This window comes from Scyliorhinus torazame, chromosome 3 (assembly GCF_047496885.1).
Source record: "Scyliorhinus torazame isolate Kashiwa2021f chromosome 3, sScyTor2.1, whole genome shotgun sequence".
In the NCBI taxonomy this organism is placed as follows: Eukaryota; Metazoa; Chordata; class Chondrichthyes; order Carcharhiniformes; family Scyliorhinidae; genus Scyliorhinus; species Scyliorhinus torazame.
The window spans coordinates 237,983,637-238,005,865 of record NC_092709.1 but is presented as its reverse complement, the minus strand read 5'-3'; the positions used below and the strand labels follow the sequence as shown (position 1 = coordinate 238,005,865).

The following is a 22,229-nucleotide window of genomic DNA, read 5'->3' as shown; positions in this document are numbered from 1 at the left end:
TGGGGAGGATGGGAGATAAAGAGGGAAAAGAAATACTGAAAAACAAAGGGCTGGATTTTACTTGCCTTTTGGGGATTGGCTGGGAGACAGGGGATGATGTGGTTGGGTGGGGATCGAGTGCCCATTCACTTCTCACTGCAAAGCCATTTTGCCGCTGGTGGGTGTAAGATCAAAATCTCCTCCAACTAGATTTTAATTAAATATAAAACCGCAAAAAGCTTCATGTGCTTTAATACCACAAGCAGGCCAAACCTCAACCATACAATGGGGGATAATCCTCAAAATGTGTCGATTCCAAAAGCAGGACACTGGGACATTACCATCACGAGGACAAAACCGTGGCCATTAGGAAATCCAATTAAAGAACCTGGGAGACCACCAGAGCTGATGGCCAAAGACAACAGCTACTACACAACAAAGCATCAACAAAAGGAGAAAGGGACGAATGGAGAGGACCAACAGAAGGTAATCCTCGTGATTGCCTGCGGGATCTCAACATTCAGCATAATCAAGAGCTTTACTTACCTGGCAGCCCTGGACCCATAGTCCTTCAATAAACTAGTGGAGTTTGTGGCGAATCATTAAGACCCAAAACTGTCCGTGATAATGTAAAGGTATGGGTTTAACACGGCTATACAGACTCTAGGATAGTCAGTGACGGACTTTCTGACACAACTGTGAAGGCTGGCAGAACATTGCGAGTTCGGTTCATCCTCTCCAGGATTAGGGATGGCACAGTGGTTAGCACTGCGGCCTCACCGTGCCAGGGACTCGGATTCAATTCCAGCCTTGTTTGTGTGGAGTTTGTATGTTCTCACCGTTTCTGCGTGGTTTCCTCCGGGTGCTCCAGTTTCCATTCAGAGTCCAAAGATGTGCAGATTAGATGGATTGGCCAGGCTAAATTACCCTTAATGTCCAAAGATGTGTGGGTTGGGTGGGGTAATGAGGATGGGGTGGGAAAGTGGGGCCTGGGTGGATGCAGACACAATGGGCCGAATGGACTCAGTCTGCACTGTAGGGATTCTATGATTCTATTTCAAGGGACCGTTTGGTGTGCGGTATTAACGAATTGGCAACTCAGAGGAAGTTGTTGGCAGAACCAACATTGGTCCTGAAAAGAGCCATGAAACTAGCCCTGTCACTTACAAATGCTGAGAAGGGGGTTCGAGAGTTCCACGATTCCGTTGACTGCAGCATTCTTGGTGTTGGATGACTCAGGCACAGGAGTGCAATGCCAGACCAGATTGCCACCAAAGCAGCAACCAAATATACAACGTCGCATCCGGACTCAATGGTCAAAGGCCACCACAGATCGGTGTCATCTCCACGGAGGACGATGGGAGGATGGGGAGTACCAGCGGCGTTGCCATGCTTATGGTTGTAGGATGCGCGGCAACCAAGGCTGCCAGAATCGACAAAGGCCATGCCTCCCTTGGCATAACGACAAGGTCGTCCAAGCCAGGGCCTTGCACGTGGACCAGCCCAAGGAGGACGACCTGATGCAGCTGAATTGCATCACTGATTCGGATTAGACTTCAAGTCAACGGTTACCTGCTGGTAATGGAGATCGACATGGGGGCTGCCATCTCCATCCCAGGCCAACAAACATTCCGCCGGCTTCGCATGGGCATCCTGCCCCTGGGTTTGCAAGATACCAAGGCTCGGCTGGCGACATATACCAGGAGCTGTTGAACTTCATAGAGACCACCGTGAACCTGGTCATCTGCGGGCAGCAGTTAGGCTTCCACTAATAATGGTTCAGGAGCCAGGGCCCAACCTGTTGGGCCTGGGAAACATAGAAGTGGCCAGGGCAAAAGTTTACATTGGAGGCCCAGCCCAAATACCTCAGAGCACGACCCTACTCCTTGCTTGTGAAGATGGAAACTGAATTACGATTCTTGGAAAGTTTGAACATTATACTCCCGGCCCGATTTGGAGAGTGGGCAGCACCGGTAGCCCTGGTGTTGAAACTGGATCAGTCAGTTCGCATCTGCTGTGATTATAAATTGACAGTGAACAGGGCCTCCCACCTGGGCCGATATCCCGTACTGCATTCAGAGGAACTGTACACAAAGCTAGCCAGGGGGGCCACTCGTTCACGAAACTGGACATGAGTCACACATATCTTCAACTAGAGCTAGACACAGCATCACAGAAGTACGTGACCATCAAAACCTGCAGGGGTCCATACATGTATACTTGGCTCAGATTCAGAGTCTCATCCGCATGTGTAATATTCCAAAGGGTAATGGAAGGCTTCCTCCAGAGAATTCCCAAAGTGCCCATAAACCTGGATGATGTGCTCATTTTGGGTGCCACACGAGAAAGAACACTTGGACAACATGGAAGTGGTCCACAGGTGGTTCCCCCAAGCAGATCTCCACCAGAAGAGAGGCAAATATGTGTTTCAGGTAAAGAGAGTCATGTACCTGGGATATCATATGGACGAGGCTGGTTTGCACCCAGTAGAAGAACAGGTCCAGGCCGTAAAGGGAGCTCCAACACCAGAATAAACGACTGATCGAAGGTCATTTTTGAAGCTCGTGAGCCATTCGGAGAATCTTATCCTAAACTTCACCACTTTGTTGGCACACATTCACGTGCTGCTGAAAAAAAACCAAATATGAGTATGGGAGATCCCTCCATCGCCTCAGCCCGGATCCCGCGCTGGGCCTTGTTATTAGCGGCTTACGAGTACACGTTTGAGCATCTCCTGGGTGTATAGATAGCAAACGCTGACGCCCTCAGTCTACTCCCACTACCTGTGAGCCCCTCATCTCCACCAGTAATGGACGAGGTTGTAGCAACCCTGAACTTCAAGGTCACTCTTCCCATGACGACCGCGCAGATTGGCACATGGACCCAGAAGGATCCAACTTGGCAAAACTACGCCACATCATCCTGTTTGGCAGGTTACAGGGATGCCACCCAGCAGCACTACAGCCCCACATCATGAAGAAGCAGGCGATCAGTTTGGAGGATGGTATCCACCTATGAGGAGCTCACGTGATCGTCCCAAGGCCAGGTGGAGAGACGTTCCTACAGAAACTATATGGTGGACACACAGGAACCTCAAAGATGAAGCTGCTAGTGAGGAGCTCAGTTTTGTGACCTGAAATTGATGGTGGTAAAATAGTGCCCGGTATGACAGAAACACCAGAATCTCCCTCTGTCGGCCTCGCTCCATCCCTGGGAATGGCCAGAGAGCCCCTGGTTGCCTCTGCACGCCTACTTTGCCAGGCTGTTCATTGGCTCCATGTTGCTTGTCTTGAGAGACGCCCACTCCAATTGGCTGGATGTGCACTAGACGCCCACCACCACCTTGAGGACTATCATGAAGAAATTAGGCCAATCATTTAGCCCCACGAGATACCAGAGGTAGTGGCCACAGACAACGGGACGCCGTTCACTAGTGAGGAGTTTGAATCATTTAAGCATTACAACGGGGTAAGGCACAATTGGACTGCTACATACCACCCGACCTCAAATGATTTTGTGGAGCGGGCGGGTCACAAATTTATACAAGGCATGCGGAAACAGAATACAGGCTCCCTTGATACAAAATTGGCAAGGTTCCTATTCCATTATCGGACTATGCCTCACGTCACAACCGAGATAGCACCAGTGGAGCTATTAATGGACCGACACCTCCGAACCCACCTGAGTCTGACATTTCCAAGTCTAGGCGGGAAAGTAGAGACAAAGCAGGACCTTCAAAAGAAGCACTATGACCACCGGACGCCTGGGAGAGGCTTTAAACTGTGAGACGCTGTGCATGTCTGTAATTTTGGGGACGACGCCTATTAAGACCCAGGAAGCTGAACGGTAAGGTGAACATTTGTTTAATTAAGGTCACAAAATGTCTGTCTATGGCAGCAAATTATTTACACAGTGCAGTTCCATTGGGGCAACCAACATGCCGGCTGTCTGGGCCGGCCTTATGCTGGGTCCTTATGAGTCACAACCTGCGTGAGCCTCCACCGAGTAGCAGGGTAGCTCATATCCCAGGAGTCCCATGGGGAGATCAAAAGGGTATTCTCGTGAGCCTCGTGAAAATTATTACAGCGCCCATTGGATTATGTTGGACAGAACAGGGTCCATTTCGTACAAGGTCAGGACCGAAGAGAAGACCATATGGAAACATGTGGACCACTTCAAGGGCAGAGAATCCACCTCAGAGGAAAGCACGCAAAGCACATCAGTCCTTCCACTGGCCCTCGTACGACCATGCAATCAAGAGGCACAATTCACTATGACAGCTGACAGGCCGATGGCAACTCGGCCTCAGACATGCACACAGAAGAATCAGCACTTACAGGCAATGCAACAACACAGCCCCAGCCCCCACATCATGAAAAAGGCGATCAATGACTTGATACAAACCAACCAACCCACCCAACCAACCCAGCCCCACCTGACAGTGGCGCAGTAACTTCATACTGAAATGAAAATCAAACTTCATACTGAAATGAAATGAAAATCGCTCATTGTCACAAGTAGGCTTCAAATGAAGTTACTGTGAAAAGCCCCTAGTCGCCACATTCTAGCACCTGTTCAGGGAGGCTGGTACAGGAATTGAACCGTGCTGCTGGCCTGCCTTGGTCTGCTTTAAAAGTCAGCGATTTAGCACAGTGTGCTAAACCAGCCCCTTGTGACAATAAAAGATTATTGTTATTATTATTATGTTTTTGATAAAGTTTTGTATTAAAAAGGGCAAGACAGCTGAGTCTTGCACTCAAATCATGAAGGAGCGCCAGGAACAATTACCCTATTCACAGCCTACTCCTCCTATCGGAAGGATCAATTGTGTGGGAAGTTATAAGTATCAGTCATATCTGAGGGATATTGGGCTGAGGTTTAAAGATAGTTGAAAGAGAGCAACTACATCCAAATAATGTTTGAGTTGAGGTCTTGGGCAGAAACATGGGGTTTTGCCTGTGGCCCTGGTAGCAACTAATTAGTTGCATGACCCCCGTAAAATACAGCAGTGAGTCCTGCAAGTGGTCATGCCGGTGTCACCCCCAGTTTTCAGCCCTATCTATAGAATACCTACAGTGCATTCAGACCATCAGGTCTGCACCGACCTTCTAAGGAGCACCCGACTGAAGTCTCACTCCCTCGCCCTATCCCTGTAAACCCGTAACCCCACCTAACCTGCACATCTTTGGACTGTGGGAGGAAGCCGGAGCACCCGGAGGAAACCCATGCAGACAGGGGAAGAATGTGCAGACTCCACACAGACAGTCACCCAGGGCTGGAATTAAACCCGGGTCCCTGGTACTGAGGCAGCAGTTTTTTAAATTCAGTGCTAACCACTGTGTCACTGTGCCGCACTCAGCAATGAAATAAAAATCCTGTTTTTTAAATGTTTGGAGGGCCCGCCACTACGTTGGGAGACCATCAAATAAACCTTGATGGACCCGCATTTACAGAGGCTTCATATATTAAATGTATTAAATGTACTTTTATTATTAGAGCGCATGTTCATATAGTGAAATCTGTACATAGAACATAGACATAGAACAGTACAGCACAGAACAGGCCCTTCAGCCCTCGATGTTGTGCCGAGCATTGTCCGAAACCAAGATCAAGCTATCCCACTCCCTGTCATTCTGGTGTGCTCCATGTGTCTATCCAATAACCGCTTGAAAGTTCCTAAAGTGTCTGACTCCACTATCACAGCAGGCAGTCCATTCCACACCCTAACCACTCTCTGAGTAAGGAACTTACCTCAGACATCCCTCCTATATCTCCCACCCTGAATCTTATAATTATGCCCCCTTGCAACAGCGACATCCACCCGAGGAAATAGTCTCTGAACTTCCACTCTATCTATCCCCCTCATTGTCTTATAAACCTCTATTAAGTCGCCTCTCATCCTCCTCTGCTCAAAGAGAAAAGTCCTAGCTCCCTCAACCTTTCTTCATAAGACCTATCCTGCAAACCAGGCAGCATCCTGGTAAATCTCCTTGAAAAATGAAAATCGCTTATTGTCACAAGTAGGCTTCAAATGAAGTTACTGTGAAAAGCCCCTAGTCGCCACATTCCGGCACCTGTTCGGGGAGGCTGGTACGGGAATTGAACCGTGCTGCTGGCCTGCCTTGATCTGCTTTCAAAGCCAGCGATTTAGCCCTGTGCTAAACAGCCCCTACTGAACCCTTTACACCCTTTCCAAAGCTTCCACATCCTTCCTATAGTGAGGCGACCAGAACTGTACACAATATTCCAAATGTGGTCTCACCAGTGTCATGTATAGTTGCACCATAACCCCGCGGCTCTTAGATTGAGTCGATTTCAATCCGCTGGCAGCCCCCTGTTTTATTGTCCTGCACTCCAGTCACAGCGCGATGCAGTCCCACCTCCTTCAACTCTGGAGTTGTGTGTAGACTTCTGTGTCTTTTACACCTTCCAGTCCCAATGCCTGGGCTAAATGCGGCCAATTGCATCATTTAACTTTTCCAGTGCTAAACTGGGAAGAACATCTAACTGTTCCAAGCTATCTGAATGCCCCCCTCCTCTTATTTTAGAATGAAAGTATAAATTATATATATATATTTTCAATCACCCTCTAAATATCCCCCCTCATCCTCCCCACATACTTTGCAGTCCTAATTATGTCTGGACACTTTATACAGACTGCAATCGATAAGGAAGGTGTCTGCACGGTTTAATTAAATTTAGATTAAAATCAAACTATCGCCCGGGGATCACTTTACGAGGAAGTGTGTGTGTGTGTGTGTGTGTGTGTTTGTAGTGGCAGTGCATTCCAGATCCAAACTACTCACTGCGCAAAAACGATTTTCCTCACTTGGCTGCTGTTTCCATTAGCCAATCACCTTGAATTATCATCCTCTGGTTCTCATATGTAACATGTGTGGTGTATCAAAATAAAAATAAAACTTTTCTTAATTGGTACCATTTTCTGTATGCTTATAATCGAGGTTGACGTCAATGTTCCCTATTTTTCGAGCTAGAGCAAGGTTTGTATTGGAGTTCCCAGAGTTTTGTATTGGGAACCTTGCTTTTCCTGATTTATATTAGTGACCTTGGTGTGCAGGGGATAATTTCAAAGTCGGCAGATGAGATAAAACTTGGAAGCATCTGAAACTGTGAGGACAGTGCAAACTTCAAAAGGACATAGACAAGTTGGTGGAGGGGGCAGATAGGTGGCAGATAAAAAAAAACCCTGCGGCTCTTAAACCCAATGTTAATAAACGCTAACACTCTATAAGCCTTCTTCACGGCTCTATCCACTTGAGTGGCAAGCTTCAGAGATCTGTGGACATGAACCCCAAGATCTCTCTGTTCCTCCACATTCCTCAGAACCCTGCCGTTAACACTGTAATCCGCATTCAAATATTTTCTACCAAAATGAATCACCTCGCACTTATCAGGGTTAAACTCCATCTGCCATTTTTCAGCCCAGCTCTGCATCCTATCAATGTCTCTTTGCAGCCTGCAGTAGCCCTCCACCTCATCCACTACTCCACCAATCTTGGTGTCATCAGCAAATTTACTGACCCACCCTTCAGCCCCCTCCTCCAAGTCATTGATAAAAATCACAAATAGCAGAGGACCCAGTACTGATCCCTGGGGTACACTGCTGGTAACTGGTCTCCAGTCTGAAAATTTTCCATCCACCACCACCCTCTGTCTTCTATGTGATAGCCAGTTACTTATCCAATTGGCCATATTTCCCTCTATCCCACACCTCCTTACTTTTTTCATGAGCTGACCATGGGGAACCTTATCAAACGCCTTACTAAAATCCATGTATACGACATCAACTGCTCTACCTTCATCTACATACTTAGTTACCTCCTCAAAGAATTCAATCAAATTTGTGAGGCAAGACATACCCTCCACAAATCCATGTTGACTATCCCGGATTAAGCTGCATCTTTCCAAATGGTCATAAATCTTATCCTTCAGGACCTTTTCCATTATCTTACCGACCACCGAAGTAAGACTAATTGGCCTATAATTACCAGGGTCATTCCTATTCCCTTTCTTGAACAGAGGAATAACATTTGCCACTCTCCAGTCATCTGGCACTATCCCCGTGGACAGCGAGGACCCAAATATCAAAGCCCTTGCCTCCCAAAGAATCCTTGGATATATCCCATCTGGCCCAGGGGACTTGTCGAACCTCAGGTTTTTCAAAATTGCTAATACATCCTTCCTCAGAGCATCTACCTCCTCCAGCCTACCCGCCTGATTCACACTCTCATCCTCAAAAACATGGCCCCTCTCCTTTGTGAACACTGAAGAAAAGTATTCATTCAACGCCTCTCCTATTTCTTCTGACTCCATGCACAAGTTCCCACTACTGTCTTTGACCGGCCCTACCCTCACCCTGGTCATCCTTTTATTTCTCACGTAAGAGTAAAAAGCCTTGGGGTTTTCCTTGATCCGACCCGCCAAGGATTTCTCATGCCATTTCCTAGCTCTCCTAAGCCCTTTTTTCAGCTCATTCCTTGCTACCTGGTACTGAAACTTGTTTTCTCATCCTTACATACTCTTCCTTTTTCCTCTTAACAAGACATTCAACCTCTTTTGTGAACCATAGTTCCCTCACATGGACATTTCCTCCCTGCCTGACAGGGACATGCCTATCAAGGACACGCAGTATTTGTTCCTTGAACAAGCTCCACATTTCATTTGTGCCTTTCCCTGACAGTTTCTGTTCCCATCTTATGCTCCCTAATTCTTGCCAAATCGCATCATAATTACCCCTCCCCCAATTATAAACCTTGCCCTGCCGTATGGCTCTATCCCTCTCCATTGCAATAGTGAAAGACACCGAATTGTGGTCACTATCTCCAAAGTGCGCTCCCACAAACAAATCTAACACTTGGCCCGGTTCATTACCCAGTACCAAATCCAATGTGGCCCCCCCCTCTTGTCGGCCTATCCACATATTGTGTCAGGAAACCCTCCTGCACACTCTGTACAAAAACTGCCCATCCGAACTGTGCGACCTATAGAGGTTCCAATCAATATTTGGAAAGTTAAAGTCACCTATGACAACTACCCTGAGACCTCCACACCTACCCATAATCTGTTTTGTCATTTCTTCCTCCACATCTCTATTACTATTTGGGGGCCAATAGAAAACTCCTAACAATGTGACCGCTCCTTTCCTATTTCTAACTTCGGCCCATATTACCTCAGTAGGCAGATCCCCTTCAAACTGCCTTTCTGCAGCCGTTAAACTATCCTTGATTAACAATGCTACTCCTCCACCTCTTTTACCACCTTCCCTACTCTTACTGAAACATCTATATCCCGGAACTTCCAACAACCATTCCTGTCCCTGTTCTAACCATGTCTCCGTAATGGCCACGACATCGTAGTCCCAAGTACAAATCCACGCTCCAAGTTCACCTACCTTATTCCGGATGCTCCTTGCATTGAAGTAGTCACACTTCAACCTACCTTTCTGTCTGCCGGTACACTTCTGCGACCTTGATACCCTCCTCAGTACCTCCCTACTCTCAACACTGGCTTCTGGACTACAGCTCCTTTTCCCAGCCCCCTGACAAATTAATTTAAACCCCCCCGAAGAGCCGGAGCAAATTTCCCTTCCAGGATATTGGTGCCCCTCTGGTTCAGGTGCAAACCGTCCTGTCTGTACACGTTCCACCTTCCCCATAATGTGCTCCAATTATCCACGTATCTGAAACCCTCCCTCCTACACCATCCCTGCAGCCACGCGTTTATCTGCACTCTCCCCCTGTTCCTCACCTCACCAGCACGTGGCACCGGCAACAAACCAGAGATGACAACATGGTTTGTCCTGGCTCTCAGCTTCCACCCTAGCTCCCTAAATTCCTGTTTTAAATCCTCGTCCCTTCTCTTACCTATGTCGCTGGTACCGATGAGTACCACGACTTGTGACTGCTCCCCCTCCCCTTTAAGGATTCTGAAAACACGGTCCGAGATGTCACCTACACTGGCACCCGAGAGGCAACATACCATCCGTGAGTCTCTTTCGCTGCCACAGAACCGTCTATCTGTCCCTCTAACTATCGAATTTTGAACTTTATGTCATCTCAGCATTACCCCTGAGGTCTGTCCATGGTGGACACGTGGAGAGTGTAGGGGCAAATTGTGGTGGGTGGGTGGAATGGGTTCGCATGAGTTGGTACTAAGTTGGCGTAGAGACTATTAAGGGCCACAGGGATGAGTGGGGGTCATGGAGGATATAAGTGGCGATTGAGAGTGGGTAGAGACATGTGTTGGCATGGGGGATATGAGGGGCTGTTGGGGCACTGAAGACGTGAGGTGCCATTAGGGGTAGGCGTGGGAGTGGGTTGGCATAAATTGGCATAGTTGGGGAATGGGGCATGGGTGAGGAAGTGTAGGATAGGAGCGAGGATTCCACTGCCCGGGGTATTTTTCTCCTAGGTGGTTACGGTGAGACAGAAAATTTCCCAACTCGGCTCACTCACCTCAGGAGTAAAATCCAGGCCATTATTTTAATAAATATGCAGCATTGTCACAGGTCGTAACTAGCTTTCTGTATAATTCGGTATAATAGACAGTGGTGATTAGTGCTCAAAGTGAGTGCTGACTGATTGAATACTGTCAGTACTGTGGTAAATATTCCGAATTACAGTGTGGTGAGAGGGATGGAGCACAGTGGATGTTTCTGCACCACAGGAACTGCAGCGGTTCAAGAAGGCAGCTTGCCACCACCTTCTCAAGTGCAACTAGGGAGGGGCAATAAATGATGGCCTGGCCAGCGATGCCCACATCCCCCAAATGGATTTTAAAAAGACTTTTCGTTGAACAAATGTAAAGGGTGTTAGGTTCAGTTCCTCAACCAGTACACAACCAGCCCACCCTTCCAGGTATTCTTCTCGTAAACCTTCTCTGAACTGCTTCTAATGCAGTTTCCTTCCTTACTTTGATTTCAATGGGTGGACAACTGCTTATAATTTTCCCAGATGGTCGGAATTCTCCATTTGTTGGGATTCTCTTTTCCCGCTGGCAGCAGCCCCCCCCCCCCAATCGCCTGCGGGTTTCCCAGCAGCGTGGGGTGGCTTCAATGGGAAATTCGATTGACAACCAGCAGGAAGGGAGAATCCTGCCACCAGCGAACGGCGGGCTGCCGACACGCAGCTGGGGGACCAGAGAATCCAGCCCCAAGTAGCAAGATACATTGTCATGAGAAAGAATTAGGAAAATCGCGGTTCATCGCTCAACATACTACTGAGAGGCACAAACAGTCTTTCCGTGTGATTCCAGATTTTTTTATACATTCATGCAATCTGTAGGATGAGCAAGTCGTACCTTTCAAGTCGGCTGACTTCATAAGAGATGGGTAATTCCAGACAGAAGCCTGATACTTGGGGAAACCATGGCCAGTTACTAACTCCTTGTACTGTGATAACCAGAGCAATGAACAAATCTGAAACCAGAAACAAAAAATCAATTGGTATCAGCATTGAGTATTTTCTATTTTATATGGCAGCCGGGATGCTTCACCTTTCTGTCACTCTGGAACTTTCAGCTAACAGAGATGCATCACTGACCTAGGTCAGTTTTCAGGCCAAGGGGTCATTTCAAGTAGTTTCTGCTGGAGAGTCTGATAGAAATGGAAATGGGATTTTGTTGCGATAGACGCTGGAGTCTTCAAGCTGCCTGTAAAACCTTTCAAAACATTTTGTATCAACCTCAAAACAATCCATTACTTGGACAAAAGGCACACAGAAACTGCAGGGAAAATGCTTGGGGCGGGATTTACTGTGCCAACCGACGCAAAACAGGAGGCGACCCACCATTAGCCGGCAGCAGGATCTTCTGGTCCTGCCATTGTTAGCACGGTTTCACGTTGAATGCACCCCTTACAGGACAAGAAGATCCCACCAGCATGAACAGCCAGAGAGTTCCAGCCTTGCTCTTTTTCCAAACCTGATATATCTGGTAAACTAAACCAGTCATTTCATTGATGTGCTGAGCCTTTAACTTGCCTTCTTCTGAACAAGTGACAAACTTGTTGCCCCAACAAAGGGCTGAAGTGATTGATACATCAGTATTTGCTCAACTCACCATCTGACCTAGGGCTGCAGAAGTGGCTTGAAATCAACCTTCAGCATACAAAATCAATGTGGTGATGACTAGCTACATCGGATGGAATTCTCCCATCTGAAGAGTCTTAGCCCACCCACTTCGATGCTACGACCAAGAAAGCACAACAGCGCCTATACTTCCTCAGGAAACTAAGGAAATTCGGCATGTCCACGTTGACTCTTAACCCGTTTTTACAGATGCACCAGAGAAAGCATCCTATCTGACTGCATCACAGCCTGCTATGGCAACTGCTTGGCCCAAGACCACAAGAAACTTCAGAGAATCGTGAACACAGCCCAGTCCATCACACAAACCTGCCTCCCATCCATCGACTCTGTCTACACCTCCTGCTGCCTCGGGAAAGCAGGCAAAATAATCAAAGACCCCTCCCATTCGGAGTGTTCCCTCTTCTAATCTCTTCCATTGGGCAGGAGATACAAAAGTCTGAAAACACGCTTTAACAAGTTCAAAAACAGCATCTTCCCCACTGCCACCAGACTCCTGAATGACCCTCTTATGGACTGAACTGATCTTTCCATGCATCTTCTCTACTGTTGTAGCATGATATTCTGTATGCTTCACCTGATGTTTATGTCTATTGACACACATTGTGTATCTATCGTCTATCGTATATCTGGGCAGGGATTTTCCGAAATCCCGGCCAAGTGTTGACGCCCAGTGTAAACACCGGAGTGGTGTACGCCAGCATCAACGGGACTCCTGGCCCAGCAATTCACCGTTGTTCAGGGGGCTAGCACAGCGCCAGAGAGCTGCGCGCTGCTCCGGCGCCAAAAGGCGGCCCTGCACGGCCGCCGCGGGTCTGAACATGTGCGCGTCAGCCGGTGCGGGTCCGCGCAACGGCAGGAGTGGGTCCGCGCATGCGCGCGACGGCCGTCTCCATGCCGGTGCATTCACATGGTTGCCATCTCCGCCCTGGCGCAGAGCAACATGTCGGGAACTTTACAGTAGGCCGCGCGGAAGGAGCTGGGACCCCTCCAGATCGCGGCTGCCCGCCGATCAGACATCCCCGATCTGGATTCAGTGTATTCAGTGTGCGGCAGGTTTGTCTGCACGCATCCCACCATCATATCTGGGTGCCATATTGTAAAGACGCTTGGCGTACTGGACCCCGCGGAGGCTCCCCTGTAGTCAGATCTCCCCCCCCCCCACCCCACCCCCCCAACCCCACCAGGACGTCCACAGCGGCCGCAGGTCTGAACTCCCGCCGGGTGGTACCAGGTTAGAACCGCGCCGGCGGGACACGGCGGAGCTCGGCGGGAGTTCGGCCTGTCGCCCGTGGAGAATCGCGGCCCCCGATCATCGCCGCAGCAACCGCGTAGGCGCGATTGCCGCCGATTCCCCGGTCGCCGGAGAATCGACGACCCGCCGACGGAGCGGCATGGCAGGAATTTCCCACGCCCCCAGCGATTCCCCAACCCGGCGCGGGTTCAGAGAATCCCACCCAACTATGTTTTTCATGTATGGTACAACCTGACTGGACTATCAACTGACCACACTTTTCACTGTACCTCGATACATGTGACAATGAATCTAAATCTAAATCAGTGACTAAGTCCCATGGCGGGGAGGGGTTGGGGAGTGATTCCTTCTATGGAGGCTGATGGGAAGCCACACCACATCTTCTGGCCATGACCTCATTAATTATGCAACTGGAGTTTAGCACTGTATTCACTGTGCGGCAGGTTTATCTGCACTCACCTCACCGTCATATCTGGGTGCCCTATTGTAAAGACGCCTGGCATCACTGGCCCACCATTGAAAAAAAGATGGGCCTCCTGGGGAAAGAAGAACGACCTCCTCGATGACACTGAAGTTGGAAGATCCACCTGAAAAAATGCTCCTCCACCCACTGATGTGGTGTTTCACCATCCAGGATTGAGAGTCACTGGCAGCCTCCATGTCGAACTGTGAAGGCAGCTCCAGGTATTCTTCAGGTAAGTACCAAATTTGCCTGCCACGTTGTTCCATATGTGTTCTGATCTGGTGTGCTTTCCCCCCAGCATCTTGGAGAATCTGGCGTTGGGGGGGGGAATTCCGGTTGGGCCTTCATTTGCATCCTATTAGCGGAATACAATCCAGTTTCACGCTGGCCACCAGGAGGTTTCTCGATCTTCCATCATGGGTACTTGTGAAAGATTCCTATTTATGGGCCTCCTGCTGAATTTTACACCCACCCCGCCTTCCATTGAATCCGCCAGCAGGGGCATGAGAGAATTCCACCCAAAAAGTCAGGCTTTCCATGCAATGGATGTTGCTCAAGTTGACACTTCAAGAAATAGCACAGCCACCGCTTGTTCAATCATAGATACAGTGAAGTCAGATCTTATCCAAAATGCCCAAGTTGTTGGGCCTGTGATTACACAATGTTATTCTTTGATTTCAGGGGCGAAATTCTCCATTATCGGCGCAAAGTCCGCCGACCGGGGCCAAAAACGGCGCAAATCCCACCTGCATCACGCCGCCCCAAACGTCGCTAAGTCTCCGGCCCGGAATGGGCTAGCAGTGACGTGACGCTATCCGCGCTGGCTCACGTGGTTCACGCCGTGCGGCGTCATGCACGCCTCACGGGGTGACGGCTCAAAAGACGCGCTGCTCCCCCCACCCGACCAGAAGACCCGACTGGATGGCCGCTCAGCCCCGAGGTTCGAGTCACGCGATGTGGAGGCGCTCCTGGACGCAGAGGAGCAGAGGAGGGACACCCTGTATCCCGGGCACGGCCGCAGAGTTGCCCCACGCCACAGCCAGCGTCTGTAGAGGGAGGTGGCAGAGGCCGTCACCGCTGTGGCCCTGACACCACGGACAGGCACCCAGTGCCACAAGAAGGTGAACGACCTCGTCAGGGCAGCCAGGATGAGCCACCCCCCCCCTGCCCGATATCCATATCCTCCATATCCCCCTCCCATAGCCCCCATATCCCCCCTCCCCCATATCCCCCCTCCCCATATCCCCCTCCCCATATCCCCCCTCCCCATATCCCCCCTCCCCCATATCCCACCTCCCCATATCCCCCTCCCCCATATCCCCCTCCCCCATATCCCCCTCCCCCATATCCCCCTCCCCATATCCCCCCTCCCCCATATCCCCCATATCTCCCCTCCCCCATATCCTCCCTCCCCCATATCCCCCTCCCCCATATCCCCCTCCCCATATCCCCCCTCCCCCATATCCCCCCTCCCCCATATCCCCCCTCCCCCATATCCCCCCTCCCCCATATCACCTGATCACTGCCTGCGTGTCTAACCATGCATGCTTCATTGTGTATCGCAGGAGCAAACGTCGAGGCACCCATCCCCGCAGGTGAAGACCGCCCGCATGATGCCCCTCAGAGACCACGGGAGATGGAGAGACCCGGACCTTCTGGCATGCGACGCCCGCACGATGCCCCTCGGAGACCACGGGAGACAGAGAGACCCGGACCCTCTGGCATGCGACGCCCGCACGATGCCCCTCGGAGACCACTGGAGGCGGTGAGACCCGGACCCTCTGGCATGCGACACCCGCACGCGACCTGGAGCAACAGGCAGACGGTGCCCCGTCTCATGCGGGTGCGGCGACGCAGGCGTGTGCCACCCAGCGATGAGAGGGGCAGCCACAGGCCCCCGTCACATCCGAGCCATGAAACCACAACCCAGGACACCCCTACCCAGGACACCCCTACCCAGGAAACTGAAATACCGGACAGTGACACAGATTGGATGGGCGGAGACGAACTGCCACCCCAAAGTGCCATGGACTCAGAGTCGGACGATGCGCACGACACAACGCCACTGCTGTCACCAACACCCTCCACCATCGCAGAGACGCTCACCTCGGTTGGGCACTTTAGTGATGAGGCGTCTGGTACACTCACTGGTGCGCACAACACAGCCGTCCCGGTACAGCAGGTGGAGGTAGGAGCAGCAGAGAGGCCGGGCGGTCGGAGGGCAGCCCGGCGCAAGCGAACATCTGCCGCCCAGATGGATCCCGGGTTCCAGGAGTTTCCACACCCACACATAGATCCGATGCAACCACCGAACCTGAGACGAGCGAAGAGGGTGACGGCCGGCTTGCCGCGGCTGCAGTCGCAGGTGGAGGAGTCCACCCGCGTCCAGGAGCTGGGAGTGGTGCCGGTCATGCGTGCCACCCAGGCCGACACCGCACGGGTGGCGTCCGCGGTGGAGGCAATGGGTGCGACGGTGTCAGACATGGGGATCGGTTTGCGAGGCCTGGAGCTTTCCGTGCAGGAGGCGTCTGTGGCCCAGGACATGGCTGCCCTCTCACAGGAGGCCATGAGCCAGCGGCAGATGGCAGAGGGGCTCAACTCCATAGCACAGTCTCTGCAGGCCATGGCCCAGTCTCAGCAGGCCATCGCTGAGGGCTTCGGCGCCATTGCCCATGTGCTAGCCGGCGTCGCACAGTCACAGACAGGGATTCCCAACTCCCTGAGCTCCATGGCTGCAAACCTGCAGACCCCTGTCGATACCAGCATGGCCTCCAGGACTGGCAGCTCCAGATGTCGGGGGGGCGTCGGATGGCCAGTCCGTTCGCGTCCCCCGCCCATGTAGAGGCCTGGGGGCCATCGGGCACCCCGAGGGAGGAGGAGGCGCTGGGGCCTGTTCCGGGTCCCATTGTAGGGGAGGTCCCGGAACACCTCAACACCTCGGGCTCCCCCCCTTCCGTCCCAGGTGCATCGGGTGGGCAACGGGCAGGACAGGCTGGCAGCTCGCCATCCCAGTCGCCCGGGGCGCAGTCTAGGCCAGGACGCCCCAGGAAACGGCCGCCAAAGAGATCCCGTGTCAGAGGGCAGGAATCACAGGAGTCCACCTCCAGTTCTGTTGTACTGTCTGGGGAACCACCTAGGCGTAGTCAAACGGCCCGTAAGGCCAAACAATTAGACACTGAGTAAGTTGGCACGGGTGCAGGGTACAGATGAGTTTTAGGGGCTAGGGCACGTGCATGAACTCCTTTCGTTATTAAAGTCAATGTTACACCTACAGAAGCTGCCTTTGTGCTCTGTCCAAAGCGTGCGGGGGTGTCATGTACATTGAGCGCAAGTGTGTGTGTGAGGGGTAGTCTTACCTCAGCCCCAAGTGAGTCTGCCCCCTTCCCCCTGGGCCACCATCAACATCCCCCAGGGCAGAGGACGGGACCGTGCGCTGCAGTGTCACAGCCGCATGCAGGGATGGTCCGGGTGGATGGTGGTACTGTGGCCATGGGTCAGACATAGTCCAACGATGTAGAGCCAGGAGCTCATCGAAGGGCGGGTTGTCATCATCCTCCATGGCCTGCAATAGACACGCGTCCACCGGCAAATATGTGAGCCCGGCCGTTGTGCTGCAGGTGGATCGGCAATGGGGGGGTGGTGTGCATGCGGGTGGGGTGGGTGGGGTTGGTGAGGGGGGTGAGGGTGCTGGGTGGATGGGTGGGGGGTGTGGGTGGTCGGGTGTTGCCATGGTGTGCGGTCTGTGGCCAGACGACCCGATTCCCACACCCATCTAGTCAGTGAAGCGGGCGTCTATCAGCCTGTCCCGTGCCCGCTGGCCCAGCCGGTAACGGTGGACAGCCACCCGCCCGTGTCTAGCCCGTCTGCCCTGACCATTGCCCCCATCCCCCTCATCTGGGGAGGACTGGGCCTCTTCCTGCTGCTCCTCCACTCCGCCGTCCTCTGCCTGCGGCACATCGCCCCTCTGCTGGGCTATGTTGTGCAGGACGCAGCACACCACAAAGATGCGGCCGACCCTATCTGACCAATACTGGACCCCCAGAGAGGTCCAGGCACATGAAACGCATCTTCAGCACGCCAAAGCACCTCTCTATCACTCCCCTTGTCGCTACATGGGCATCATTGTAGCGGTTCTCCGCCTCATTGCGTGGACTCCGTATAGGAGTCATCAGTCACGATCGCAATGGGTAGCCCCTGTCGCCCAGCAACCAGCCCCTCAGCCGGGGATGGCATCCCTCGTACATGCTGGGGATGTATGACCGCAACAACACGTATGAGTCATGTACACTGCCCGGGTAACGGCGCAGACGTGCAGGATCATCATGCGGTGGTCGCAGACCACCTGTATGTTTATCGAATAGGTCCCCTTCCTATTGGTGAACACAGCCCTGTTATCTGCAGGTGGCCGCACGGCGACGTGCATCCCATCAATCGCGCCCTGGACCATGGGGAACCCGGCAACGGCAGAGAAGCCCACGGCTCGGGCATATTGGCTGGCCCGGTCCAAAGCGAAGCGGATGTAGCGGTGCGCCATGGCATATAGGGCATCTGTCACTGCCCGGATGCACCGGTGCACCGATGTCTGCGATATGCCGGACAGATCCCCACTCAGTGCCTGGAATGACCCCGTTGCATAAAAGTCAGGGGGGGGGGGGAATGACGACATGCCATCATTGCCCATACCCCCTCCTCCCCCCCCCAGCCAGGTGGCATGGACCGCATGGGTCCGACTGTTGGAGGCTGGCACCTGGCCAGGTGGACCAACTCATTTGCCCTCGCACCCCCCCTCCCCAGCACGGACCCCCCCCCGTCCCCCTCCCCGGCACGGACCCCCCCCCCGTCCTCCTTCCCGGCATGGAGCCCCCCCACCGCCCCCCCCACCCCCCGGTCCCACCCCGTCCCCGTCCCCCCGGTGGGGGGTCGGAGAATCTCGCCCGAGGTGTCTGCCATGATTCTGTCCCTGTTTCTCCTTGTGCTGCAGAAATCCCTTTTCATTTCTAAATCCAATGTAGCCATTGGCAGGCCTCATGAAATCCTGCATTTAACACTGTTTGCAGCTGGGGACAACTGGTGATAACAGGAATGCTCTTGTGGGTGGAGTTCTTCAAAAGGGCGCAGAATCAAAAGAAGCCAAACCACAGGAAAAACATGAATTCACTACAGTGAACTTGTGCTGTTCTCAAAAACTGCAAAATGCATATGTGCCTCACAAATGTAACAACCCAACGTCAAGCAATGCAGGGGAAGGCCCGAATGACCTCAGGGCAACTAGGGTGGCGTATAAACTGTGGCTTTGCCAATGTTATCCCCATTCTTAACAACATTTTAAAAAGCTCTTCAACAAACAGGATGATTCAGAAAATCAGGAGCAGCACTGTAAATCAAGAAAGCAACTGTGACATTGGATGATTTTTCAACAGTTTACATAATTCTGTCGAGGCTAATGGGAAGATGCCACATCGCAGTGCCTCAAGAGCTTTAAAACTGTCTCATGTGCAATTGGAAGCTCTGTCGGGTCTGTATTGCTAGCAAGGGATCATTTTAAGTTCCACACCAAGGAACGTATATTAGAATATTATATGATTCTACAATTTGACAGAAAATATTCCAGGAGTTCATTAATGTTAGGAAATAGAGATAGTTTAATTCATTTATATTTCTGTTATATGTATTAGAAATTAGGGCAGTTAGCGGGGGATCTAGCGGGGGGGGTGGGAAGGGGGGAATTACTGGGTTGCTGCTGCTGGGGAGAGGGGGGAGCTGGTATGGGAGGGGATGGGCGGGGGGGGCACCGCCTGGGGGAGATACAGCTGCGTGGGAACCGGGTGAGGAGCTGGAAAAAGGGGATGGCTAATTGACAAGGGGGGGGGGGGGGGGGGGGTAGGAAGCCCCCCAACCCGGCTGATCACGTGGAACGTGAGAGAGCTGAACGGGCCGATAAAGAGGGCACGGGTACTCGCACACCTTAAGAAACTTAAGGCAGATGTGGTTATGTTACAGGAAACGCACCTGAAACTGATAGACCAGGTTAGGCTACGCAAAGGATGGGTGGGGCAGGTGTTCCATTCGGGGCTAGATGCGAAAAACAGGGGGGTGGCTATATTAGTGGGGAAGCGGGTAATGTTCGAGGCAAAGACTATAGTGGCGGATAACGGGGGCAGATACGTGATGGTGAGTGGCAAACTACAGGGGGAGACGGTGGTTTTGGTAAATGTATATGCCCCGAACTGGGATGATGCCAATTTTATGAGGCGGATGCTAGGACGCATTCCGGACCGAGAGATGGGAAAGCTGATAATGGGGGGAGATTTTAATACGGTGTTGGAACCAGGGCTGGATAGGTCGAAGTCCAGGACTGGAAGGAGGCCGGCAGCAGCCAAGGTACTTAAAGATTTTATGGAGCAGATGGGAGGTGTAGACCCGTGGAGATTTAGCAGACCTAGGAGTAAGGAGTTCTCGTTTTTCTCCTATGTCCATAAAGTCTACTCGCGAATAGACTTTTTTGTGCTGGGAAGGCGTTGATCCCGAAGGTGAGGGGAACGGAGTATACGGCTATAGCCATTTCGGATCACGCTCCACACTGGGTAGACTGAGGAGGAAACAGGAGGGCGCCCACCCTGGAGAATGGACATGGGACTAATGGCAGATGAGGGGGTGTGTCTAAGGGTGAGGGGGTGCATTGAAAAGTACTTGGAACTCAATGATAATGGGGAGGTCCAGGTGGGAGTGGTCTGGGAGGCGCTGAAGGCGGTGGTTAGAGGGGAGCTGATATCAATAAGGGCACAATAAGGGAAGCAGGAGAGTAAGGAACGGGAGCGGTTGCTGCAAGAACTTTTGAGGGTGGACAGACAATATGCGGAAGCACCGGAGGAGGGACTGTACAGGGAAAGGCAAAGGCTACATGTAGAATTTGACTTGCTGACTACGGGCACTGCAGAGGCACAATGGAGGAAGGCACAGGGTGTACAGTACGAATATGGGGAGAAGGCGAGCAGGTTGCTGGCACACCAATTGAGGAAAAGGGGAGCAGCGAGGGAAATAGGGGGAGTGAGGGATGAGGAAGGAGAGATGGAGCGGGGAGCGGAGAGAGTGAATGGAGTGTTCAAGACATTTTATAAAAAATTATATGAAGCTCAACCCCCGGATGGGAGGGAGAGAATGATGGGCTTTTTGGATCGGCTGGAATTTCCCAAGGTGGAAGAGCAGGAAAGGGTGGGACTGGGAGCACAGATCGAGGTAGAAGAAGTGGTGAAAGGAATTAGGAGCATGCAGGCGGGAAAGGCCCCGGGACCGGATGGATTCCCAGTCGAATTCTATAGAAAATATGTGGACTTGCTTGCCCCGGTATTGACGAGGACCTTTAATGAGGCAAAGGAAAGGGGACAACTGCCCCGACTATGTCTGAAGCAACGATATCGCTTCTCTTAAAGAAGGAAAAGGACCCGCTACAATGCGGGTCCTATAGACCTATTTCCCTCCTAAATGTAGATGCCAAGATCCTGGCCAAGGTAATGGCAATGAGAATAGAGGAATGTGTCCCGGGGGTGGTCCACGAGGACCAAACTGGGTTTGTGAAGGGGAGACAGCTGAACACGAATATACGGAGGCTGTTAGGGGTAATGATGATGCCCCCACCAGAGGGGGAAACGGAGATAGTAGTGGCGATGGATGCCGAGAAAGCATTTGATAGAGTGGAGTGGGATTATTTGTGGGAGGTGTTGAGGAGATTTGGTTTTGGAGAGGGGTATGTTAGATGGGTGCAGCTGTTGTATAGGGCCCCGATGGCGAGCGTGGTCACGAATGGACGGGGATCTGCATATTTCGGCTCCATAGAGGGACAAGGCAGGGATGCCCTCTGTCCCCATTATTGTTTGCACTGGCGATTGAGCTCCTGGCGATAGCGTTGAGGGGTTCCAAGAAGTGGAGGGGAGTACTTAGAGGAGGAGAAGAACACCGGGTATCTTTGTATGCGGACGATTTGTTACTATATGTGGCAGACCCGGCGGAGGGGATGCCAGAAATAATGCGGATACTTGGGGAGTTTGGGGATTTTTCAGGGTATAAATTGAACATGGGGAAAAGTGAGTTGTTTGTGGTGCATCCAGGGGAGCAGAGTAGAGAAATAGAGGACCTACCGTTGAGGAAGGTAACAAGGGACTTTCGTTACCTGGGGATCCAGATAGCCAAGAATTGGGGCACATTGCATAGGTTAAATTTAACGCGGTTGGTGGAACAAATGGAGGAGGATTTCAGAGATGTGATATGGTATCCCTGTCACTGGCAGGGAGGGTGCAGGCGGTTAAGATGGTGGTCCTCCGAGATTCCTCTTTGTGTTTCAGTGCCTCCTGGTGGTGATCACGAAGGCTTTTTTTAAAAGGATTGAAAAGAGCATCATGGGTTTTGTGTGGGCCGGGAAGACCCCGAGAGT

The 22,229-nt window shown here is 51.8% G+C and overlaps 1 protein-coding gene across 1 annotated transcript in view; it reads right to left on the bottom strand.

Annotated features, from left to right (window-relative positions):
* LOC140409414 (cell division cycle protein 20 homolog) overlaps nt 1-22,229 on the bottom strand; it is a 147,376-nt gene that overhangs the window by 7,428 nt on the left and 117,719 nt on the right. Inside the window, exon 11 of the mRNA XM_072497853.1 lies at nt 11,299-11,416. Within this exon, the coding sequence (XP_072353954.1) occupies nt 11,299-11,416 (118 nt within the window). The remainder of the gene's footprint in view (nt 1-11,298; nt 11,417-22,229) is intronic.